Below are 27290 nucleotides of genomic sequence, written 5' to 3'. Positions count from 1 at the left end.
ACGAGATCAAAAGAGTTAAGCAGAATATGGATATTTCAGTTGTCAGCAACATGTAATATCACTCAGGATTAGCTGGCTGTGAAGATTTAATTGAGTGATTATTCAGGCAGACACAGTGACACCTTCCAGGAACCCTGTTCTGTTCTGTTCTGACACACAGCAGCCTGATGGTAAAGACCAGTCACGCACTGCTGTCTCAGGGGGAATCTATGGAACGCTCAAGCCTTTAATGATGCCTGCTGCAAATGTTACCATCAGCTAAAAATAGACCATCTCATTAGTGAATAAGAGAATGAAAAATAATGACGAGAGCCCTCGTGACTCAATGGAAGTGTGATCTGTGAGTGTGAGTACTACTGGTGTGGAAAGAGACCCTGTGGTGCCCGTCCCCCAAGGTTGGGACTTTTCTCTCGAATCAGAAGGAAGGATAAGGATATGATGTCATCAATTTCTCCAGGAAGTACAGGGGGTTAAAAAAACGATTCCTGCACAGTGGAGAGGATGCATCTGAAATGGCACCCAATTCACTATAGTGACCACCAACCTTTCTCATCAGCACTGTACTTGCTTTTCAAAGACAGCCTAACTGTCCTCTCCCTCTCCCTCTCTATCTCATCATTCCAGTCAGTACAGTAGAGAGGCTGGGAGGCCCTAGCTGGCTCTGGTCTGCAGGGGAATATGTCTGTGATTAATCAGAGCCCTGTTGCCGGATTAGGCGTCTAGCTACGGGGCTCAGGCTGCATCTTGACAACAGCTTGGTCTGAGCCTCAGTATCCCTGTGGTAAATACAAACCTCATCCACCTCTAAGCAGCCAGGCAGGCAGGCAGGAGCTAGGCTAATGCTAGGCAATCTCACCCACCACCACCACCACCCATGGCTGATAGTGATGACTCACCAGAGCTGCTGAAGCAGGCTGAAATCTGGGCCAGGGATGCTAAGAGGATTAACGTAGCCATGGATGGAAAAGCCTTCATAATGCTAATGAGATTGCATATTTTGCTACTGATGCTAGTGGTGAAGTGTGTGTGTGTAGTAACCTTGGATTCACTCTCACCTTCGTAGAAGCCATCGTCATCCATCGTGCCGTACACATACAGGTACTTCCCAGCCACCAGGGGGAGCTCTGCCTCTGGGTGCTCATTAGGTCCATCGTAAGGGTTGTAACTACACAACAAGAGAGAGGACGGTTCAACATAGATGTGCTCCTGACTACAATATATACTACAATATATTTTTGGAGAAAATAGGGCTTCTGATGTGCATGTGGAGGTACTAAGTGATCTAGCACTGGTCCAGAGCGTTATGTGCTGATTGCTGGCGCTCCTCATTGTCAGCAAGCCGCACGCAACACCCTGGACCAGAGCTATGCGTGATTCAGCTTTCCCAGGTGTTGTGTGACAGACTGAACAGTCCCACTGGTCTCACCTGTAGCGGGCAGTGCATAGACGGACTGTGCCAGTATAGCGAGGCTTGGACCTGGGCGCACGGCGGATCTCATCCTCCATCTTGGGAAACACAGGGACAGGGCAGCAATCACAGAGTTGCATCTAAATACCATAACTCTGATCCGTTGAGAAACCAATTCAAACACAATGGCTTTGCTCATGATCATAGCCACTCATAATCATGTCTCCAGAGGAATGACTGATCTGACAGAGAATAACTTCCCAGCACTCTTATACTGTCTAGTTCTACTGTCTGACAGTTGCCACAGGAGAGTCATGTTGCTTTCTGGTGCTAAACCAATTGGTTTTACAGCTATAGCTCAGCTGACGGCAATCAAGTGCTAGTATACAGCTGGTCCATGAACAGCCCATCTCTTGATAAGAGCAGAGATAAAGCACCCTCATGCTTTAGCATTGGGACTTTGTCTCTGTATGAGAAGAGAAGAGAGGGCGGGACCCACCTCTGAGGGGGTCGCCCGTCGCGGGATGCTGGGGCGGCTCGTTGTCACGGCGGTGGGATTGACAGACAGCAGCTCCGGCCTGTCTCTGTCTCCGATCTGCAGTGGGCGGAGGAACTTGGATATCAGCCGAGTGTTTGCCGAGCTCTCATCGCCTGGGAAACATCGATTTCCACACCAAATAAAGAGCATCTGTCATTCCTTCTGCTCTCATTCATGGCACAGCTATTGATTTCCTGTTCAGGGGAGTACACAGCAAACACTCTTTATGGCCAGGACCTGGCTCTGCTCTCTGCCTGACACATCTGCAAGGCATTTCCCTGACGCTTAACACGCTCTCTACTCTCTAAAGACACAACTGACACGGAACAGGACACCGCCACCACAGAGTTCTACCAGCCACACCCCTACACAAAGCCAAGCCTAGGTAATTTCCCATCTTAGACAAAAATATACAATTCTAATTCTTGGTGGTTGAATTTGGTTCATCATGCTACCAGATTACAACCGTACAGTAGCATTCTCACTGCAGTAAAGCAAGAGAAGAGGATATCTAGAGCAGTATCTCAGAGGCTTCTAATCTACGGTATTTGCATCAATGATTCTGCTGTGTGTTCAACTGGCAGGTTACAGTATGTGGGGTTAGAATACTAATGTGTTGGCTCTCATTAGCAGATGTAATATACAGTATCAGCCCTCTGATCAATGAGCTGTGTTATTGATCATGAATAAAGCAGCATTTCTTCCATTTCCAGTGATCCAGACTGGCCTTGAAGCCTGTTCTGTTGAGATGGACTGAAGAGAAAAGTGGGGCCTTACTGTGACTCACACCAGCCAGTTTAGTTGCCAACTTTCCCTCTCTATCTCCCACTCTCCCAACCTCACCCCACAGGGTTCTGGCAAAGGTCATTGTTGTGACAACTAGATTAAATGACTGTCTCGTTCCATTATGAATTAATTAATTACACAGGCATAATGACTGACTGAGAGCCTCGTCGTCTGGAGCACAAACATGGGTGTGCACATAGACTTTCAGAACTGTCTTTTGGTCTTGATTGATGAGATACACTGTTTGAATCAAATGCCAGGCATGATGTATGTACTTTTATTCTCTAGTGCTAGGCACTTTTCTGCTTCATATCTATGTCTTCTGACACCATAATTTTCTCACAGAGGGCAGGATTGGGAGTTGGAAGCTCTCACCTTTCCCTGCCTGGGCTGCCAGTCCGTTGAGGATTTGGGAGAGTTTATTTTCCGGGTGAAGGGGAACGTTGTGTTTGTAGAAAGGCTCAGTGCTGAGGATGTCTACAGTATCCGCCTCCAGACGGAAATCTTCCAGGTCCTTGGACAGCTGGCCGAACTGTTCAGTCTGTGACCTGCATTTCTGCTCCAGGTCGTGAACCTTGACCTTCCGTAGACAGGGATGTGTGGAGGAGAGAGAGATAGACACAAACGGTCACTGGAAGGAGGGTTTCTGTGTTTCTATGTAGCAAATCTTTAGAACGGGATACAGTATATTGCAAAGCAATGCATGTTTTATGTTAATAACATGTTAGTAATATACCACTACATGGATATGAGTTAAACTAATCAATGGCTTAAATCCTTTACTGTTGCTGCAGATCGCAAGCCGAACCAATTACAGCACAGGATCTCAAAAGAGCCATTTCTAGCTTAGAACAGCTCATTCATATCAAAAACACTGCCTGCCAAGTAATCAAATGATCTGGAAGAAGAGGCTGTGCAACACTGCCACACTTTGATAACAAAAGACAAGCAGTGCAATGAGTTAAGAGGCTTATAAAAGTATGTACATTAAAGACATTATCTAAGCAGCTCTGAGATGCCGATTAGAGCCTTGAGTTAACAACCGTTGGGTTTTCTCTGAAAGCTACAAGGCTGAAACACCATGGCCTGCTGGGTAAGAGATAAGACAAGCAAGGGTCTTAGCCACGAGGAAAGTTGGTTTCACCCAGCGATAAAACTAAAGAGTCAGAGTCAGAACACTCGGCTGCAAGATGGGCTGAGATACAGTAACTGAGGATGAACGAATAGCCACTACTTTGGTCTGCTTGGTTTTAAAAGGAAACAAGGAAATCAAATGTGCTTGGATGTTATAGGACATCTGGTATTCGTCTAAAATGGCACCCTATTCCCTATATAGTGCAGCCGTATGGGCCCTGGTCATAAGTAGTGCGCTATATAGGACAGGGGTATTTAACTCTGACCCTACGAGGTCCGGAGCATGCTGGTTTTCTGTTCTACCTGATCATTAATTGCACCCACCTGGTGTCCCAGGTCTAAATCAGTACCTGATTAGAGGGGAACAATTAAAAAACGCAGTGGAACTGGCTTCGAGGTCCAGAGTTGAGTTTGAGGGATATAGGGAATAGGATGCTATTTAGGACACAACCTTGGACTGGAGTACAGAGGATCTAAGGCAAAAGAGGATGTATAGTGTGATGCAGTTCCGGCACTGGGCTCTGTTCATCTGATAATTCAATTGAATTCAATATTAGTACGTATGATTGCCTAATTACCATACCTTATATAACATATGCACTAATGTGAATTAGAGCCTAAGTGTTTCACTAAGACTATTTAAAGGTTATAGGATGGATGTGACCATGGAGATGAAGAACACTGGGGATCTAGATGTTTCAGGTTAGGAAACATAAATACCTGCATTCTGTCCAAATGGTTCTGTTCAGACACAAAAGAAACACATAGAAACACACAATGGCATTGAACAAAGATGAAAGAAAACAAACACCCAAATCAAACTGTTACACCGTATGAGATCAATGCATACGTAACACAGTAATCCATGCAAAATCATGTCAATAAATGAGAAAAGAGAACCATTACAAAAGAAGTAAGTACAAGTCCCCCATGGGGAATATCATGTAACTTAGAATAAATATTCTAAAAGAAAACACCCAAAATCATAACCAAGACTGTGTTGAAAACCAGAAATTATGGAAACGAACATTACTCATGTCCCTAGATAATCTTAGTGTCATCTCCTCTCTTGGTTAACTAGTTTTAACGTAGTAACTGAGCATGCTATTGGAGTTCTCTGTGAACAGTGCCAGTCCTCCTAATGCATCTCCTCTACACTGTAGATATTTCATCATCTGGATGGTTGCTCTCTGAATTTTTCTGTAAAATAGGTTTCTCCAGAGCCATTAGTGCCATGGCTGGGATGAGAGCTTTTGAGCTGAGCCTGAGCCACGGCAGTGTTGAGCGGTCTCACTGAGTCGTAATGGAGAGAGTTATGGCCAGGTTTTGCTGACCCAGCTCTCTGTAAAAGTGTTCTATACTCATTAGAGCTAAAATCCCCACTCAACGAAAGCCTCAAAAAGCTATATATACTGAACAGAAATATAAACGCAAGATGCAACAATTTCAACGTTTTTACTGAGTTACAGTTCATATAAGGAAATCAGTCAATTCATTAGGCCCTAATATATGGCTTTCACATGACTAAGCAGGGGTGCGGCCATGGGTGGGCCTGGGAGGGCATAGGCCCACCCACTTGGCAGCCATGCCCACCCACTAGGGAGCCAGGCCCAGACAATCAGAATTAGTTTTTCCCCACAAAAGGGCTTTATTACAGACAGAAATACTCCTCAGCACCCCCTCCCCACCCCCCCTCAGACGATCCCACAGGTGAAGAAGCCGGATGTGGAGGTCCTGGGCTGGCGTGGTTATACGTGGTCTGCGGTTGTGAGGCCGGTTGGACGTACTACCAAATTCTCTAAAACAACGTTGGAAGCAGCTTATGGTAGAGAAATTAACGTTCAATGGCAACAGCTCTGGTGGACATTCTTGCAGTCTGAATGCCAATTGCACGCTCCCTCAAAACTTAAGACATCTGTGGCATTGTGTTGTGCGACAAAACTGCACATTTTAAAGTGGCCTTTTATTGTCCCCAGCACAAGGTGCACCTGTGTAACGATCATGCTGTTTAATCAGCTTTATTGATATGCCTCACCTGTCAGGTGGATGGATTATCTTGGCAACGGAGAAATGCTCACAAACAGGGATGTAAACAAATTTGTGCACAACATTTTTTCAGCTCATGAAACATGGGACCAATACTTTACATGTTGCGTTTATATTTTTGTTCAGTGTAAATACAGTATAGAGTATGACCTGGAATGAACCAGGCTTACCTCAAAACTCTAGCTTTTCATTGAAGGCAATATGGATTTGGTGGAATTCAAACAATACAATGGAGGTGTTTTTCATATGTATCAGTGTCTTGCATACACAAACAAAACCACATATCAGTCAAGTGACAGCCATTTTGAAAACAGCCACCGAAGCCATCCTCATTTGCCCATCGGACCTCCATGTCTACTTACCTCTAACAGGTGGACCGCTCCCTCATGCTCTTTCTCAGCTTCAACCTGAGCCTGGAGAACACACAGAAACACAGTCATATAGGACTTGCAGGTGACACAGTGAGCACTGCACATTATCTCTCTGTCAGTGCTACATCAAACATACAAATGGCATAGCTTTTGGTACACTGCAGACATACAGGTAACTGCCAAAATAATGGAAACACTTGAGTAAATTGTATACATTTAAGTATATTGAAAGCAGGTGCTTCCACACAGGTGTGGTTCCTGAGTTAATTAAGCAAGTAACATGCCATCATGCTTAGGGTCATGTATAAGAATGCTGGGCAGGTCATTGCATTATTCTGGTCATTATTTTGGCTACCATGGCTATGACCCCATAGGATGACAATTCCCCCATCCACAGGGCACGAGTGGTCACTGAATGGTTTGATGAGCATGAATACAATGTAAACCATATGCTATGGCCATCTCAGTCACCAGATCGCAACCCAATTGAACACTTATTATTCTGTAGCGGAGTCCGAGACAGCGTTTTCCACCACCATCAACAAAACACCAAATGATGCAATTTCTCGTGGAAGAATGGTGTTGCATCCCTCCAATAGAGTTCCAGACACTTGTTGAATCTATGCCAAGGTGCATTGAAACTGTTCTGGCTCATGGTGGCCCAATGTCATATTAAGACACTTTATGTTGGTGTTTCCATTATTTTGGTAGTTACCTGTAGAAGAGACAGTCTGAGTTGAACAACAACTTAAGATAAACTGTCAGTGCTAGAACAGACACATGCAGAACCCTCAGTGGTGTCAGCTCTGCCCAGCATGAGGAGGAGAAGGCAGTTAATGCCTCACAGCTGTGGGCTATCTGAGGACAGGGAGAGACAGGGCGAGAACTGAGGGGGCGCTATGAGTTCAACAGAATAACCTGATGAAATCAATCTGTTTCATCCAGATTGGCTTTGATATCGATAAGGACAAACTGCTGTTCTACTCCAGTGAGATAATATCTGTGCAATTGCTAATTGAATGGAATCACAGCACATTAAATTAGGTTAAGGACAAAACAGACAAGAAAGGACAAGAACTCAAACGAGCACGCTGAGGCAGATGCATACAAACACATGGATTGGAACACAGATAGTCACGGATAGATGTGCACACACACACACACACACACACACACACAAGCTGACACACATTCTCTCTGCGTCTCCCTAAAGTGAAGTGCTCGGTTTAGGCTCAGGGGAGTCTGATCTGTGCTGTGTTTGCCATCTGCGCTAATTGCCTGTCATGGCTCCTCTCTGAACAGAACACATACACACAGGAATTCACACAGCTCTCTAAGGGCTCAGATTATTGCTGCCCATACAGACAGACAATCACAGGAGACTGCTGATTATATCACCCCTTTTACTTTCTCATCAGTCTCACCAGGACTAATGGTAGAATGTTATTTTTTTTCATGGAGCATGATTTACAGTGTTTGGGGGGATCATTTCATGATAGTTGTACAATACTTGTCTCTCATAATCAATACACACATACTTGAACACTGTTACTATGATACATTGTCTTGTGACCACTGTGGTCATACTGTGGTCATGGTGGTTGGAGTCTAGGGCAGAGCCAAGGTGGGGTGTTATGAGCTTACCCTCTGCAGAAGGTGAATCTCCTGCTGCTTGGTGGTGAGGACAGCCAGGGCCTGCTCATGCTCCTCTTCCAACTGCTGCCTCCTCTCTGCAGCCTCTCGCATATGCTGTGGAGACCAGGTCACAACACAGTCAATTCATGGTCATATGCTCGGGAGACCACAATCATATCACAACATGGTCAATACATGGTTATATACTGGGGAGACCAGGTCACAAAACAGTCAATTCATGGTCATATGCTCGGGAGACCACAATCATATCACAACATGGTCAATACATGGTTATATACTGGGGAGACCAGGTCACAAAACAGTCAATTCATGGTCATATGCTTGGGAGACCACAATTATATTACAACATGGTCAATACATGGTTATATACTGGGGAGACCAGGTCACAAAACAGTCAATTCATGGTCATAGTGCGGTAACTATGGCTTTAAAATCTCCAAATGGATCATAGAATGGTCACAACACAGTCCAAACACTTTTACAGCACCCGTAATACCAGCGGAACAATAAAAGTGCATAATACATAAAAAGGTCTCGTTTTCAATTCAGAGGGTATGAAGTTTGTCTACCTGTATTGACTACATATCTAGTCCGACTCACTGATACCTGTGATCCATCACACATAGACACCTATACAAAACCCAAATCTACCCACTCCCAAATTAGCCGAGTCATTATCTGTATCTGCAGAGTTAAGAGCAGCTGCCACCGGTAGGAGTTGGAGTTAATACGCTGATAAACTCTGACATTCATATGTTTCTCTCTGGGAGAAGAAAAGCCTCTCCCCCCCCCCAGAACAGTGGCGTCATTTGTTCCAGCCCCAAACCTTTTGATGGTCAAAAAAGGTTTCAGTCTGATGAGTTTCCATAACCACACATTACTTGCGCTATGCAGTATTTAAAAAAATACAAACACGCTGATTGAAACACAGACAGTCACAGATAGACGTGCGCAGAATGAAGGCTATTCCATGCGAGAAATTGCCAAGAAACTGAAGATCTCTGACTATTTGATGAAGCTGTCAGTTGAGGACCTGTGAGGCATCTGTTTCTCAAACTAGACACTCTAATGTATTTGTCCTCTTGCTCAGTTGTGCACCGGGGCCTCCCACTCCTCTTTCTATTCTGGTTAGAGCCAGTTTGCGCTGTTCTGTGAAGGGAGTAGTACACAGCATTGTACGTGATCTTCAGTTTCTTGGCAATTTCTTGCATGGAATAGCCTTCATTTCTCGGAACAAGAATAGACTGACGAGTTTCAGAAGGAAGTTATTTGTTTCTGGCCATTTTGAGCCTGTAATCGAACCCACAATTGCTGATGCTCCAGATACTCAACTAGTCTCAAGAAGGCCAGTTTTATTGCTTCTTTAATCAGCACAACAGTTTTCAGCTGTGCTATCATAATTGCAAAAGGGTTTTCTAATGATCAATTAGCCTTTTAAAATGATAAACTTGGATTAGCAAACACAACATGCCATTGGAACACAGGACTGATGGTTGCCGATAATGGGCCTCTGTACGCCTATGTAGATATTCCATAAAAAATCAGCCGTTTCCAGCTACAATAGCCATTTACAACATTAACAAATGTCTACACTGTATTTCTGATCAATTTGATGTTTTTTAATGGACAAAAAAAATGCTTTTCTTTCAAAAACAAGGACATTTCTATGTGACCCCAAACTTTTGAATGGTAGTGTATGTGTTCCAGAGTAGAAAGTAGAGTGTGTTGCAGAGTAGTGAGACCCACAGTAGCAACTGTAATTGAGTACTGGCAGTGTCTGCTGTGGCAGGTGGGAGTTACCTGAAAAGGTTACCTGAATAATATCTAATCTCTCAATGTTCTAATCTCTCAATGTTCATCTCAAAGTGCACCAAATTCACGCATTTAGCTGCTGAAATTACACTTTGTTTTGTCGGGGGAGAATAACCCTAGACTCCCCTGCTGGCTTTGGGCTAAGCCACAAATGTCTTCAAATCCTAAAAACGCCCCTGCCCCAGAGATGCTCAGACGTGTCCTGAGCAGGCACTGCTTTGCATAATCATAGAGTCTTAAGCTCTGCTGGGGACTCAGGGGACTCCAGTGACTGAGGGACTGTCACCAGGTTCCAGGGCCGTGCATAGACCTTTGTGAGGGGCATGTGCTCAATGTGACCCCCCTCCCCGATTTTCAACATTTACTACTGGTCCTATAGTCAAATTCACCATTATGTTTTAGCATATACATAAATTCTGTGCAAAAGCTAGCGCCACTAGGCTACTGTTCACAGAGACATCAGCTGATTGCTAATGTACACTGAATTAAGTATGTGGACACCTGCTCGTTGACTATCTCATTCCAAAATTAAGGGCATTAATATGGAGTTGGTCCCCCCTTTGCTGCTATAACAGCCTCCACTCTTCTGGGAAGGCTTTCCACTAGATGTTGGAACATTGCTGCGGGGACTTGCTTCCATTCAGCCACAAGAGCATTAGTGAGGTCGGGCACTGATGTTGGGCGATTAGGCCTGGCTCGCAGTCGGCATTCCAATTCACCCCAAAGGTGTTACATTACATGTATATGTACAATGCAAGAGAGAAAATAGACAAAACATTTAATAAAAATAATTTGTCAAAAAATCGTCGACAATCAAAAGGCCACTTTTCTCATAGGAGGGCATGTGCCTGCTAGGTTCACTCTATCAGATGTGGTGGTGGTCACTCAAAAGCTCCAAAATATACCAGCTAACTGATTCTCATAATCGCCGTCATTGTTATCGTCATCGTCATTATCCCTGAAACATTTATTCTTTCTCCCTTTTCAGAGTCTTTCTCTGCTTTCGACATCCTAGTCTCTCTCCATAATGTTCTCCAACATGCAATCTCCCCATCTATTCAAATCAATAGGCAATGAAAAAGTAACACACACTTCTTTTATTTTTTAGGAGCAGGAGTCAATTTCCTCAGATGGTAAGTTTTTCCCTCAAATATATCCACTCCTTACAAACAGACAATCAATATGGAATGGAGGGAAGCAGTGATTTGTAATGAGAGCATATTTCACAACGCTATGAGACTACTGCTGATTGCTATTGGCAAATCAGTGTCTAATGAAAAAGTGTGTCCTGCAAAACAGATAACAAAGCTCATAACTTATACCAATTTCTTCCACGCTTTTATTGGCAAAAAGAAAATGTATTATATAACTCAAAGGACAGACTTTGCAGATAGATGCATTTGTCCAATCAGATTTTCAGAAAAGGTTCAAGTGATCTAGCCTTACGTTAACCTAAACCAATCAGATTCCAAAGGCCTTATAGAACCCTGCCGCTGATGTTTAGTCCATATCTCATGATTGGCTGACAGAGCTTACTGTTGAGTTGGAGGAACAGTAGCAGTGAATTTAGGAGAGCTAGGATGGATGGATAGATGTTTGGATGGATGGACGGGCAGATGGATTCTCACCTTGAGGACTTGCTCGAGGTTCTCCAGTTTGCCTTGGAGTTGTTTCCTCTCCTGTTGAGCCAAGTCTCTCTCCCGACTCACAGTGCTGTAGGTGTGTCTGAGCTGCTCATATTCTGACCTTACCTAGAGAAAAATTAAATAAGGAAAGAGAGAAATAAAGTAAGGGAAGAGTGAGTCAGAGAGAAGAAAGATACAGCATATGCAAATGGAGTGAGGGAAGAAAAGAAAGAAAAATTGTTCTTCTTCTTCCAAAAATGTATCCTTCTTTTTCATTTATATCCATGTATTTCCGAAGTAACAGAGGCATGCAAAATTGATGAAGTTTGTTCTTACACCATTACATAACGTAAAAAATCAGAGTTGTTGTTTGAGAGGCTGGGGAGTGGTGCTGTCCATGTTTGTGTCATTGAGTACGTTTACATGCAAACTAATCATTCGATATTAAACTAATTATGGCAGTAGGCCAAATATAGCAATAGTCACTTAAAAACTTTACTCTGCTTATCTTAAACAGCATAAGGTCAAAATCGAAGTAAGCATACAGCGATTAAAACACTAGGTTTTCTGAGCAATCTTTCGAATTATTAGGACATGTAAACAGCTTAATCTGCGTTCCAGCTGTGTGTTTGATCTGCGCATGTGCCAGCATCGGGTAGCGCAAGCCTCCCTCTTACGCGAGAGTGAAGTGAGTTCAGAAAAACTGAAAGTAATGTATGCATCTTAGAAATAGTTTTCACATACAAACATGATATATCCGAACTCAGAATTAAATAGGCTTCGCAAAAATAACATGGTCACTGTAGTAAAACGTTTCTTTTGATTGGCGATTTTCTGCATTTATTTATACTGAACAAAAATATAAAATGCAACATGCAACAATTTCAAAGATTTTACTGAGTTAAAGTTCATATAATGAAATCAGTCAACTGAAATAAAATAATTAGGCCCTAATCTATCAATTTCACATGACTGGGAATACAATTATATATCTGTTGGTCACAGATACCTTTTTTTAAAAGGTAGGGGCGTGGATCAGAAAACCAGTCAGTATTTGGTGTGACCAACATTTGCCTCATGCAGCACAACACATCTCCTTCGCATAGAGTTCATCAAGCTGTTGATTGTGGCCTGTGGAATGTTGTCCCACCTGAATATTTGTGGGAACTGGAACACGCTGTTGTACACGTCGATCCAGAGCATCCCAAACATGCTCAATGGGTGACATGTCTGGTTAGTATGCAGGCCATGGAAAAACAGGGACATTTTCAGCTACCAGGAATTGTGTACAGATCCTTGTGACATGGGGCCGTGCATTATTATGCTGAAACATGAGGTGATGGCGGCAAATGAATGGCACGACAATGGGCCTCAGGATCTCGTCACGGTATCTCTGGGCATTCAAATTGCCATCGATGAAATGCAATTGCGTTCATTGTCTGTAGCTTATGCCTGCCCATACCATAACCCCACCACCACAATGGGGCACTCTGTTCACAATGTTGACATCAACAAACCGCTCACCCACACAACGCCATACACGCTGTCTGCCATCTGCTCGATACAGTTGAAACCGGGATTAATCCGTGAAGAGCACACTTCTCTAGCGTGCCAGTGACCATCGAAGGTGAACATTCGCCCACTGAAGTCGGTTACGACGGCGAACTGCAGTCAGGTCAAGACACTGGTGAAGACAACGAGCATGCAGATGAGCTTCCCTGAGACGGTTTCTGACAGTTTTTGCAGAAATTCTTCGGTTGTGCAAACCCACAATTTCATCAGCTGTCCGGGTGGCTGGTTTCAGACGATCTCGCAGGTGAAGAAGCTGTATGTGGAGGTCCTGAGCTGGCGTGGTTACACTTGGTCTGCGGTTGTGAGGCCGGTTGAATGTACTGCAATATTTTCTAAAACGATGTTGGAGGCGGCATATGGTAGAGAAATTAACATTTAATTATTTGGCAAAAACTCTGGTGGACATTCCTGCAGTCATCATGCCAATATCACACTTCCTCAAAACTTGAGACATCTGTGGCATTGCGTTGTGTGACAAAACTGCACATTTTAGTGTGGCCTTTTACTGTCCCCAGCACAAGGTGCATCTATGTAATGATCATGCTGTTTAATCAGCTTCTTGATATGCCACACCTGTCAGGTGGATGGATTATCTTGGCAAAGGAGAAATGCTCACTAACATGGATGTAAACAAATTTGTGCACAGAATTTCAGAGAAATAACCTTTTTGTGCGTATGGAACATTTCTGTGATATTTTATTTCAGCTCATGAAACATGGGACCAACACTGCGTTTATATTTTTGTTCAGTGTAAGTCCCATCAGGTAGCCTGATTTAAGATCTGTTTTATGTAAACAGGATTATTATGGAAATCCAGCTTCTTGCAAAGCATGTAAACGTTTTAAACAATCTATTATATTAATCTGACTATCCACAATAATCGTATTGTAACCATACACATTGTGGTGTATTGGTTTTTGTGTCCCAGATCACAGTATAGAGATAGTAGTAGAGCCTAGTGTGGGCATTGATCATTATGACTGGGCTATGTGCTATGAGCATGGTCTCTCCACCTCCATTGGCAATGCACTTAAACTACAAAACTCTACAACGTCCATATGGTAGCCTATCTGTTCCATGCTGCTATGAATATCATCTATCACTGGCTAACACATTATGTTACAGCTAACAGATATCCCAGCATCCATTGTACACAATACACTCCTCACCTAATGTATACAATTCCATTGAACCACGACAAGCATCACGTCTCCATGGAGACCGGCAGTGAAATTGTGCAAGGGGCTTTCAGTGGCTATTAATCTATTAGAGATGGATTACAGATTCCATTAGTTAGTCTAATGCAGAGCCCCATCTGTGAGGGTTATCCCTGGGGCCCTGTGGCCCTGATAGGTATATATATATATATATATATATATATATATATATATATATATATATATATATATATATATATGCCCATTGATCAAGAGATTTTAGCACTGTGCTGGGCTGTGCTGTGGCGCGGTTGAGGCTACGTCCTAAATGGTACCCTATTCCCTACACAGTGTACTACTTTTGACCAGAGCCCTATTGGCCCTGGTCAAACGTAGTGCACTATGTAGGGAATAGAGTGCCATTTGGGATGCATCCTGAGAGTCTTACCTACCTGGTCATACTTGGATGCTTTCAGGCTGTGGCTGGACAACTCAAGGTTCAGGCGATTTTTCTCCTGCAACGCATCCTGGAACTTAGTTTTCTGTGGAGGGAAAGAGAGAGGGAGAAATATAGGCAGGAGAGAGAGAAAGAGAGAGAAAGAGGGTGGGGGAGAAAGAGAGAATTAGTCTAAATATGACAGTACATTCAATGGTGATATCGGTGCATTGTCCCACTATATATTTGCATTAAATCATAAAGTAATAGTGTGTACAGTACAGCAATAGGCTACAATGCATGTTGTATGTTCATTCCATCTTTAAACGTGTACAGTTATACAACACATAGACATTCGTCTCAGGTTGTCGTATCCTTGTGTGGGCCGAAGCTGTTTACCAGGTCACAAAACCCCTTCGTTATATAGATGACAGGATATACAGCTGCACGTGTCACCTTCCATTTGGTGTGTGGCCACCACCATTAACAGTGCCACCATGAAATCTCCAATGACCCAGGAGATAAATCAGCACCCTATGGGCCAAAAGTAGTGCACTACATAGGGAATAGGTTGCCATTTGTGACAAATATGTTGAGAGGTGGAGGTCTTCCCTCTGACAGATCTGGGGACGATCATGCCAAATCTCACACAGTGAAAGAGGTGTGAAGTGACTCTTGCTTTAATACAATTATGTAACAGGCTTAAATCCTGAACACACACACAGAGAGAGAGAGAGAGAGAGAGAGAGAGAGAGAGAGAGAGAGAGAGAGAGAGAGAGAGAGAGAGAGAGAGAGAGAGAGAGAGAGAGAGAGAGAGAGAGAGAGAGAGAGAGAGAGAGAGAGAGAGAGAGAGAGAGAGAGAGAGAGAGAGAGAGAGAGAGAGAGAGAGAGAGAGAGAGAGAGAGAGAGAGAGAGAGAGAGAGAGAGAGAGAGAGAGAGAGAGAGCAAGAGAGAGAGAGAGAGAGAGAGAGAGAGAGCTGTGAGGGTGGATGCCAACTCTAGACCCAGGGAGGATGGAGGATTTGTGGGGAGGATAAAGCCTCAGCAGGCTCCCTATCATCAAATTGTCTGCACATATGGAGGGACTCACTAAACAGCAGACTGCCACTGTGAGTGAGTAAGTGTGTGTGCACGCATTTGTTTGTGTGTGTGTAGGTACGAGCATGCGTGAGTGCATACATTTTCATGTGTGTGTGTAGGTGGTAAGGTGCCGATGACAAAATGGAGAATGTAATTTACCCTTTGATGTGTACAGACTGCATGTTGTTGTTGAACAAACCTGCTGTAAAATAAAAATAAAGAAAACACTGACAATAAAATGACTCACTCCACAAAGGGTTAACAAATGAAGACAAATGGAGCAACATGATTAAAAAACATTAGAAGACCAGGGTGTAAGTGGAGCTGAAAAGCATTCATTTCCAGTAAGGAGCCGTGCTGTAGAAACACACAGACAGACAGTGTCTGAAATCCATATTTGCGTGCTGGCCTGCTGGGTGGATGGTGGACAGACCAGGAGAGAGAGAGAGCCCTCAACACTCCCAGTGACTAATTCACACTGACATCTCTGGCTGTTTTCCTCCTGCACCCCCTTCATCATCATCATCCCAACCCCCTAATTTAGCCTGTGGCACTGCATCTGGTCCGGACGCCTTGTCCAGCTCCCAGAACACAGGCCCAGAGAAATAGAGCATAGTGTGTGGGGACTCTGTCTATAACCCACTGCACAATGTTCATATTATATTAAATGTATTGCATTGTTGTTTTGTATCCACACATTTGCAATTATGAGCTACTATCACTGGGCATCTGACAATCGTATGAGGATGATTCGAAACAGGGTTAATCTCTGTGTCTGTAGGAGCTGATTAGAGAGCAAACACATTATGGCTCAAGACTACAAGACTACTCTTCTCTCCTCTGCATCCAGCAGCATCTTCATGTCAAGATAGTCTCTCATTTTAAAGTACTAAGTCAATGTCTAAAACACACAGAGAGAAGCACCTCTATACACGCGTTCTCTCTCTCTCACCCCAAGTGCTCGCTCTCTCTCTCTCCCTCTCTCTCAGAACGCCAAGGTAACCTGTCTAAATGACTATCGCCCCATAGCACTCACATCTGTAGCCATGAAATGCTTTGAAAGGCTGGTCATGGCTCACATCAACAACATCATCCCAACCACCCTGGACCCACTTAAATTCGCATACTGCCCCAACAGATCCACAGATTATCTTTATTGCACTCCACACTGCCCTCTCCTACCTGTATAAGAGAAACACCTATGGGAGAAGGCTGTTCATTGACTACAGCTCAGCGTTTAACACCATATTGCCCTCCAAGCTCATCACTAAGCACAGGACCCTGGGACTGAACACCTCCCTCTGCAACTGGATCCTGGACTTCCTGACGGGCTGCCCCCAGGTGGTGAGGGTAGGCAACAACACATCCGCCACCTGATTGCGTGATCACTGACGACGATGAGACAGCCTATAGGGAGGAGGTCTGTGACCTGGCAGTGTGGTGCCAGGACAACAACCTTTCCCTCAACGTCAGCAAGACAAAGGAGCTGATCGTGGACTACAGGAAACGGAAGGCTGAGCACGCCCCCATCCACATCAACGGGGCTGTAGTGGAGCGGGTCGAGAGCTTCCTAAGGAATTAACATGGTCCACACATACCAACAACCTTGAAGAAGGCATGACAATGCCTCTTCCCACTCAGGAGGCTGAAAAGACTTGGCATGGGCCCTCAGATCCTCAAAAAGTTATACAGCTGCACCATTGACAGCATCTTGACTGGCTACATCACCGTTTGGTATGGCAACTGCTTGGCTGCAAGGCACTACAGAGGGTAGTGCGTACGGCCCAGTATATCACTGGGGCCGAGCTCCTTGCCATCCAGGACCTCTATACCAGCCGGTATCAGAGGAAGGCCCTAAAAATAGTCAAAGACTCCAGCCACCCAAGTCATAGACTGTTCTCTCTGCTACCACATGGCAAGCGGTACCGATGCACAAAGTCTGGAACCAACAGGACCCTGAACAGCTTCTACCCCCAAGCCATAAGACTGCTAAATAGTTAACCAAATAGCTACCTGGACTATCTGCATTGACCCCACTTTGCACTCTTTTGACTCATCACATACGCTGCTTCTGCTGTTTATTGTCTATCCTGTTGCCTAGTCACTTTACCCCTACCTATATGTACATATCTACCTCAATTACCTTGTACCCCTGCACAGCGACTCGGTACTGGTACCCTGTGCATAAAGCCAAGTTATCGTTACTCGTGTATTTATTCCTCGTGTTATTATCTTTCTACAATTTTTTATATTATTCTCTCTGCATTGTTACTTATCCAGGTTAGTCTCAATGAGATAAAATACATTTTTCAAGAGAGACCTGGTCCAACCAAGACAGCAGCAGGGGGGAGCAATGTTTGAGACAAATATCAGACATACTGTAACAACTTACAGACATAGACACACCATAAAAAAATATAAATATTGATGTAGACACACATACATTTCAATTACAGAAACATACAAGCGTCATTGCTTTAAAAAATCAATCGTATGTACCACCGCATCAAGTCCTAACGACAATCACATTCCTCAGTAACATGCCAAACAAACTTTGAAACTCCTCCAAGGAAACAAGATCCTGGAGTTTCAAGCTGGTCTGGAGAGAATTCCAAGAACACAAAGAAAAATGTTTTTGCCATGATCCGTTCTGATTTTAGGAACTGTTAAAAGTAAATAGGCGTGAGACCGTAACTGGTATTTATTTTCTGACCTTATCAAAGAACAACAGAGATAAAGTGTTAGTCTACCCCTGTTGTTTACAAAGAATAAAAATCTATTTTTTTGCATTCTCTCCCTCTCCTCCTCTCTCTATTTTTGTGTGCTTTTCTATGAGCAGGTGGTTGCTATGACAGCTCTTCCCCTTGCCTACAGCCACAGAATGCAGAGAGTATTGACACGTTACCCCTTCAGCCTGTCAGGGTAACATCACTGCTTTGACAGCTGCAGTGATGATGTCATCATCCTATGCTGGGGGTGTGATGCTGTGCACCAGTCAGAAAAATGTATGGATCAGTTCAGTCTGACATGGCATCATTCCTGTGCCATGCTACGTTACCAGATGTTAAAGAGTGACTAGGCATCCAATCACTCCATCAAATGACACAAACAAAGCATACTGAATGTCTCCTAGGCTTATACACTCCAGTCTACCAATCCCATCTTATTTCATCACTAGCATTGTCTTGGTGAGAGTGTAGTGTTAATGTATACAACATGGTTGCTTTATCTATACCTAGACAGATATTTACCTAAATGTCTTAGACAGACACTAAGTTGTGTGTGTGTGTTTCTTCAGACTAAATTAATTTCTGTTGACCCCGTGGTTTCCCGCTGGTCACTTTAAACTCCAGGGAGGATTCCCTAGGTTAATGAGACGACATGCAGGTTTGTTCCTGGGAACAGTAGGGAGACACTGGATGCCTCTACTAGGTGGCCTCTATACTGTCTCTTTGATGGGATTACTGGCAGGCAGGTCACACTGGGATACACTGCAGAGTTGGAGCTATACCATAGCACTAATCATCAGGGGCATCAGAAGCATGTTTTAATGTGTCAAGTCTAACACACAACTTAGAATAAAGCAATGTATTGGGCATGCATTCTAAGTAGTAAGCTAGTTTGGATGTTGGAACGTAACCAATGTTTTGTAACTCTGACACCCATTTCTTCTAGCCACACCACCACTCTGTGTTAGTCCAGTGTGATGTAGATGATGTAGGACAGCGAAAGGGCAAAGGGAACGTGACATCACCCATAACCTTAATAGAAGGATCAGTTGTCCGTTCAGCACCATCAGGTCTGGAAGAGTCAGGACCTTGGGCAGCACTAGCTGAGCCCTTCCAGCCAGCTCTCAGCAGCAGTGAGGGAGGCCATGTGCCTACAGTTATACTATGATAGGACTTTCAGCTGATTCTACTTAACAATGTTCCTCTCACCTCTCTGTGTTGCAATACAGGTAGCTCATTCATAAAACACAAGTGAGTGGGGCTAATCCAGTGTTTTGGTGTGTGTGTGTGTGTATGTGTGTGTGTGTGTGTGTGTGTGTGTGTGTGTGCGCGTGCCATGAGTGTGTATGTGCTCTGTGTGTGCGCGTGCCATGAGTGTGTATGTGCTCTGTGTGTGCGCGTGCCATGAGTGTGTATGCGCTCTGTGTGTGTAAGTGTGTCTGTGCGTGCGATATGCCTATATATTCCTGCAGATCGCTAGCGTCTCAACAACCACACAGTCTAAGGAATAAACTATGCGTGTAAAGGTTGTTCTTCCTGAGCTGGCTGCTTGTGAAAGGCACAGAGAAAGACCCCCATCGCCTGCCTCCACAAAGCAGGATGAGTCTCAGCCAGGCTTTCACGAAAGAGACAGAGGAGAGTACTGCCAAGAGAAAGGCCAGCACTACAGTCAGAAAGAATTTACTTCTTCACTGTATAATACACCTCCTCCACATCCTCCTCTCCCTCTACCGTGCATATCCTCCCTGCCTAGGTTGTGGGTGTGTGTGTTGAATGCATGCCGTGCATGCGATCGAGTTAGTCTGTATGCATGTATGTGAGTATGTTGTATGCGGTGTATGTGTGTATGCCAGTATGTGTGTGTATAAGTGAAGGGATCCAGCAGTGTGTGTGTGTGTGTGTGTGTGTGTGTGTGTGTGTGTGTGTGTGTGTGTGTGTGTGTGTGTGTGTGTGTGTGTGTGTGTGTGTATGTAGGGCCTGGGGCCAGGGTGACATGCGTTGGCCCCTCTTGAGAACAAATGGGCCCCGGGGCTGTGAGGGACATGGGCTGTTCCACTCTGGCAAGGAGGCGTCAGGGGAGAGCAGAGCACGCATCAGTTGACATGCTTCCAGTCAAACAGCTACCCAGGAAAGGGCTGAAAATAGCCCATATTAATATATGTAGACTTAGAAATAAGTTTCATGAAATCAATAACTTGCTAACATCAGATAACATTCATATATTAGCAATTTCTGAGACTTAGATAATTCATTTGATGATACAGCAGCAGCAGTACAAGGATATAACATCTATAGAAGAGAGAAATGCTTATGGGGAGGTGTTGCTGTATATATTCAGAGCCATATCTCTGTAATGCTTAGATAATATCTTATGTCAAGTGATGTGGTTGCAGGTTCACCTGGCACATCTAAAGCCTTTCTTTTGGGGTGTTGCTATAGGCCACCAAGTGCTAACAGTCAGAATCTAAATAATATGTGTGAAATGCTTGATAGTGTTGTATGTGATGTGGTCCTCTATTGCTCAATTGGTAGAGCATGGCGCTTGTAACGCCAGGGTAGTGGGTTCGATCCCCGGGACCACCCATACGTAAAAATGTATGCACACATGACTGTAAGTCGCTTTGGATAAAAGCGTCTGCTAATTATTATTATTATATTATTAAACAGAGAGGTCTACTTTCTTGGGTACCTGAATATGGACTGGTTTTCATCAAGCTGTCCACTCATGAGGAAGCTTCTCACTATAACCAGCGCCTGTAATCTGGTTTTAGGTTATTAATCAACCTACCAGGGTGTTTACAAACACTACAGGAACAAGACCATCCACATGTATTATTCACATTTTTACTAATACTGTAGAACTTTCTTCTAAAGCTGTATCCGTACCCATTGGATGCAGTGATCACAATATAGTAGCGATATCCAGGAATGCCAGAGTTCCAAAATCTGGACCTAAATTAGTATATAAAAGATCATCCAAAAGATTTTGCTGTGACTCTTATTTGGATTAGGTTTAAAATATTTGTTGGTCTGATGAAATCAATAAGGAGCATCCAGACGCTGTACTTGATGAATTTATTAAAATTGCTTCTTCCAATTATTGATAAACATGCACTTATCCTCTGCAGCAGAGGTAACTCTGTGTCTTCCATTCCTGTGGCGGTCCTCATGAGAGCCAGTTTCTTCATAGCACTTGATGGTTTTTGCGACTGCACTTTAAGAAACTTTCAAAGTTCTTGAAATGTTCCGTATTGACTGACCTTCATGTCTTAAAGTAATGATGGACTGTCGTTTCTCTTTGCTTATTTGAGCGGTTCTTGCCATAATATGGACTTGGTATTTTACCAAATAGGGCTATCTTCTGTATACCCCCCCTACCTTGTCACAACACAACTGATTGGCTCTAACACATTAAGAAGGAAAGAAATTCCACATATTAACTTTTAAGAAGGCACAACTGTTAATTGAAATGCATTCCAGGTGAATACCTCATGAAGCTGGTTGAGAGAATGCCAAGAGGGTGCAAAGCTGTCATCAAGGCAAAGGGTGGCTATTTGAAGAATCTCAAATATAAAATATATTTTGATTTGTTTAACACTTTTATGGTTACTACATGATTCCATATATATTATTTCATAATTTTGATGTCTTCACTATTATTCTACAATGTAAAAAAATGTAAAAAATAAGGAAGACCCCTTGAATGAGTAGGTGTGTCCAAACTTTTGACTAGTACTGTATGTGTTATGGCTTTTCAACCTCTGCCATATCGTGGATTCAGAGCTATCTATCTAATAGAACTCAGAGGGTTTTCTTTAATGGAAGCTTCTCTAATGTCAAACATGTAAAGTGTGGTGTACCGCAAGGCAGCTCTGTAGGCCCTCTACTCTTTTCTATTTTTACCAATAACCTGCCACTGGCATTAAACAAAGTATGTGTGTCCATGTATGCTAATGTCTCAAAAATATACGCATCAGCAACCACAGCTAATGAAGTCACTGAAACCCTTAACAAAGAGTTGCAGTCTGTTTTGGAATGGGGTGGCCAGTAATAAACTGGTCCTGAACATCTCTAAAACTACGAGCATTGTATTTGGTACAAATCATTCCATAAGTTCTAGACCTCAGCTGAATCTGGTAATGAATGGTGTGGCTGATGAACAAGCTGAGGAGACTAAATTACCTTATATTGTAAACTGTCATTGTCAAAACATATAGATTCAATGGTTATAAAGATGGGGAGAGATGCTCTGCTTTTCGATACCACACTCCACAAAGCAAGTCCTGCAGGCTCTAGTTTGATTTTATCTTGATTATTGTCCAGTCATATGGTCAAGTGCTTCAAAGAAAGACCTAGTTAAGCTGTAGCTGGCCCAGAACAGAGCGGCACGTCTTGCTCTTCATTGTAGTCAGAGGGCTAATATGAATACTATGCATGCCAGTCTCTCTTGACTGAGAGTTGAGAAAAGACTGACTGCGTCACTTCTTGTTTTTATAAGAAACAACGTGTTGGAAATTCCAAACTTTTTGCATAGTCAACTTACACACAGCACTGACACACACACAAGGGGTATTTTCCCAGTCCCCAGGTCCAGAATAAATTCAAGGAAACTTACAGTATTATACAGAGCCATGAGTGCATGGAACTCCCTTTCATCTTATATAGCGCAGGTGAACAGCAAACCTGGTTTAAAAAAACTAATAAAGCAACACCTCACGGCGCAACACCTATCCCCCATGTGATCTACTTGTTGTGTGTATGTACTGTCATGTACGTGTAACTGATAGATGCACACACACACACACACATACATACATACACACACACTACAAATGTATGTCAATTGTAGTATTTTTTTGTCTGTAATGTCTTTTTTGTTATGTGTCAGACCCCAGCAAGACTAGCTGTCACCATTGGCGTCGGCTAATGGGGATCCTAATAAATCAAAGATCTAATCAAATCAAGATGACATAATACATTTGACATCACCGCGAACTATTGTTCCTATTCGTCACACTGGAGAATATCAAAGGATAAATAAAAACAGTTTTCCCCCCAAAAGTCACTTAGGTGGATCAGTGATCTTTGAGGTGACTAAGAATACCCTATGGCAAGGACTTACCCAAGTCTGACTAGGACTCCACCCACCAACACAACACACAAGACCCAAATCTCTAGCAAAACATACGACTGAAGAACGGCTAAATAATTCAAGGCTGACCCCATTGCACAGTTAAAACGTATGCTAGAAATACACTGAACCCTGTCATGTTGCTTAGCCCACTGTTTCCATGGCGATGGTACTGTATATGCCACAAAAGGGGATTCCACTAGGTCCTGTAAGCCTATACTGTTTACTCTACAGTACATGCAGTTGGGCTTGTGGACCCTCATCCTTCTCTAGTGAGCCCAGCTCGGTGACATCATGTGACTGAAGGGCAGTCCCAGGTAGAGGTGGCTGTCATGTTGGCTGTGTTTGAACAGGACCATATATACAGTCTCCCTACTGTCCCCATGGCCTGCTCCCCTCAGCCTGTGTTTAGCCCTGCTGTGGCTCAGTCCTCCACAGATAAATAATTCAACACTGCCAAGCACAGCACCACTGCACTGGGGACAAGGAGATAGGGGGAGCGAGAGAGAGGAAAATGGAGAGAGGATAGATGAGGGAACGATGGATAGACACTGGAAAGAGAGCAGGTATAACGATTAGGGCAGTGTCATGACTGTCCTGTCTGAGGATCCAAGGCCTCAGATCAGCTTGGCAAATGGCTGACAACAACCAAACCCCCTCTCACCCACAGAAGAGGGGAGGGGGGGCTGGGCCAGTTTTCACACCTTAACACATAAATTAGGCAGGAGGGAAATCTCCCTCTTGCTCTTCAGTATTGGTAAAGGAATGTCCCTTTGTCTCCAGAAGACTTTTGCTGCCAAAACTTTCACGTCCAAAAAGTGAATACTGGAACAATGTTTCTAACATCCGAATGTGTGGAATGATGACAGTTGGTCTATGGAAAACGAATGTCTATTTTGTGATGTCATTAAAAATTTTATAAAATGTTATAACGAAAATACTGTAATTTGGAAAGTATACTTACTCTATCTGTCAAGTTTACATCCAAATGTTGTATAAGATACATGATTAATTATGAGAGTGTTTTTGTTAAGATAGGAATGTGATTTTAGTTTTCTAACGAGATAGTTTTCATATAAGCTTTGCACCAGTCGGTGGCCACACCCAAGTGAGCTCAGAGAGTGTGCCAGCCTGATGGAACGCCCCTTTTACCCAGAGTGCATAAAAGGCTAGGTAACGAAATTAACATTAGACCAGAAATACGTGAGACGGTGGTCTACACGTTTGAAAATGGTTGGAACGTTGAACCTCAACATGAGGGGAAGAAGATCACCTCCCAGACTAGACCCGGACATTGCAAGGCTGCAGCTGTGCGTGTAAAGTGGCTCAAACTCTGACTAACCACACAAGGTGGGAAGGAGAAAATCCCCTCTCAAGACAATCACTGGTACAGCTGAGTAGCTGTTCTGAGAACACTCCAATACAAGCCAGGACAACTAAGAAGAAGGACATTGTGACATCTGGTGGACAACCAGAGCCTTACACCAACCAACCCCTTCCCCATAGAAGGATTGATTGGTGTCAACAGAGATAGACGACGGCAAACACGTAAATACATTCATGATTTCTTACCCCAAACGGGCGGTGGTTTGTGAGCAAAGTATTATGATTACTTTGAGGGTAGTTTCCAAATGTATCAACGATAAGTTTGACTCTCTCTTTCTCTCTCTCTCTCTCCCCCTCTCTTCCTTACCCCTCTTTTGATAACCAAGCAGTCATGTTGTTATTAGTCCGCTAGGGACTTTTTATCATGTATTATGTGTGTATGTTATTCTGTATTATTATTTAGTTAGCTAGTAAATAAATAATTAAGCCAATTTGTATAGTGCTGAATCATAAGTAAAGATGGGGTTTGTGCAGATCCAAGAATTCTATGACCGTTCAGAATGAGACTGATAAGAGGTAAGGATTCATACGCTGACTGTGGTGCCCCAAACTTCTTCCGTGGTGCCCCAAATCCTAATTAATTAATTGTTAATCGAGTAACAATTAAACATAGTTAGTTGATTCGATAAATAACAGTCATCATATTAATGAAAGTCACGTCACGACAGCAGAGAGAGAGAGAGAGAGAGAGAGAGAGAGAGAGAGAGAGAGAGAGAGAGAGAGAGAGAGAGAGAGAGAGAGAGAGAGAGAGAGAGAGAGAAAGAGAGAGACAGAGCGACAGACAGATGGACAGACAGACAGACAAACAGACAAAGAGAGAGATAGCACTAGGGGTGAGGGGCCTGAAGATAGCTGGGAGTGCCAGATAGCCCAGTGTTGTGGAAGTAACTAGTGTTTTCCATTAGTGCCGGCTGTCGGCTAATCAGCCGGTTACAGACTCATTTTCAGCCAGCTACATTTTCCACTTCATATTAACTAGGCTACTTTTAATTTTAATTCAATCTATTGATAGGATAAGCACCTGTCAGTCACAAAGCTAGCGATCACTGGTAAACGGAAGAGGCAAAGCGACAGATTTCACTCTTGCAAAAATCTGTCAGTTTCTATAGGCTTATTTTGGACAAAGCCTTCCCGCCTTTGGGACAACGATTCCCATTGTTAGGGCGGAGACATGAGGATCTCATCACTATATACAGATCTCTGGTTGTTGTTGAATTTCTTTACACTGAGGGAGAGAGCATGTAATGTATTTGTATTTATTATGGATCCCCATTAGCTGCTGCCAAGGAAGCAGCTACTCTTCGTGAGGTCCAGCAAAATGAAGGCAGCTATAAAAAAATAAAAACATTACAATATATTTCACAACACATTAAGTGTGTGTCCTCAGACCACTACTCTACTACCACACATCTACAACACAAAACCAATGTGTACGTGTGTGTATAGTGTGTATGTTATCATGTGTGTGTGTGTATGCGTGTGTCTGTGCCTGTGTGTATGCGTGTGTCTGTGCCTGTGCCTGTGCCTGTGTGTCTCTCTTCACAGTCCCCGCTGTGAAGAGAGAGGTGTATTTGTATGTTTTTAAATCTGATTTTACTGCTTGCATGAGTTACTTGATGTGGAATAGAGTTCCATGTAGTCATGGCTCTATGTAATACTGTGCGCTTCCCATAGTCTGTTCTGGACTTGGGGACTGTGAAGAGACCTCTGGTGGCATGTCTTGTGGGGTATGCATGGGTGTCTGAGCTGTGTGCTAGTAGTTTAAACAGACAGCTTGGTGCATTCAACATGTCAATACTTCTCACAAATACAAGTAGTGTGAAGTCAATCCCTCCTCTACTTTGAGCCAGGAGAGATTGACATGCATACAATTAATGTTAGCTCTCCATGTACATTTAACGGCTAGCCATGCTGCCCTGTTCTGGGCCAATTGTAATTTTCCTAAGTCCCTCTTTGTGGTACCTGACCACACAACTGGACAGTAGTCCAGGTGCGACAAAACTAGGGCCTGTAGGATAAGTAACGATAAGTTGAAATCCACGACTTAGCCTAATTATTGTTTTCTATTGCGTGTTTCACATAGCCAGCCACACGGAGTCGTGTCACGTAGTATGCAATTTACTGTGTGTTGATTGACAACTGAACAACAAGTGTTGACTACAGCGGCGGCCGCTGATTGGCTGAATACCCAGGGCGCGAAGTGGTTGGAGTTGTCAACAAAGCAGCATGACAGAAATATGATGCCAAGTTTTCCGGTAGTTTCTTTGAGAAGATATATAAAGCGATCTGTGCATTTGAACAACAGCATAAATACACCTATTTCACTTTTACATGTCAAAAACTGAATGACCACTGTTTTGAAACAGATTATTTTATATTATTTAGAACGAGCAGCCTGCTCACGTCACGAACGAAGGAGTGCA

At 43.5% G+C, this 27290-nt stretch overlaps 1 protein-coding gene across 1 annotated transcript in view; it reads right to left on the bottom strand.

The window, feature by feature from the left end:
• The window catches only part of rimbp2a (RIMS binding protein 2a), a 100745-nt gene that overhangs the window by 24761 nt on the left and 48694 nt on the right, over positions 1-27290 (bottom strand). The window contains exons 3-10 of the mRNA XM_041851676.2: positions 14558-14647; positions 11380-11502; positions 7928-8032; positions 6275-6325; positions 3108-3312; positions 1908-2059; positions 1427-1506; positions 1056-1165 (exon numbers count right to left, since the gene is read on the bottom strand). Of these exons, the coding sequence (XP_041707610.2) occupies positions 1056-1165; positions 1427-1506; positions 1908-2059; positions 3108-3312; positions 6275-6325; positions 7928-8029 (700 nt within the window). The 5' untranslated portion in view covers positions 8030-8032; positions 11380-11502; positions 14558-14647. The remainder of the gene's footprint in view (positions 1-1055; positions 1166-1426; positions 1507-1907; positions 2060-3107; positions 3313-6274; positions 6326-7927; positions 8033-11379; positions 11503-14557; positions 14648-27290) is intronic.

The sequence above is a fragment of the Coregonus clupeaformis genome, chromosome 27 (genome assembly GCF_020615455.1).
Source record: "Coregonus clupeaformis isolate EN_2021a chromosome 27, ASM2061545v1, whole genome shotgun sequence".
NCBI classification, from domain to species: domain Eukaryota; kingdom Metazoa; phylum Chordata; class Actinopteri; order Salmoniformes; family Salmonidae; genus Coregonus; species Coregonus clupeaformis.
The sequence above is the reverse complement of the archived record's forward strand: the minus strand, read 5'-3'. Positions and strand labels throughout refer to the sequence as shown.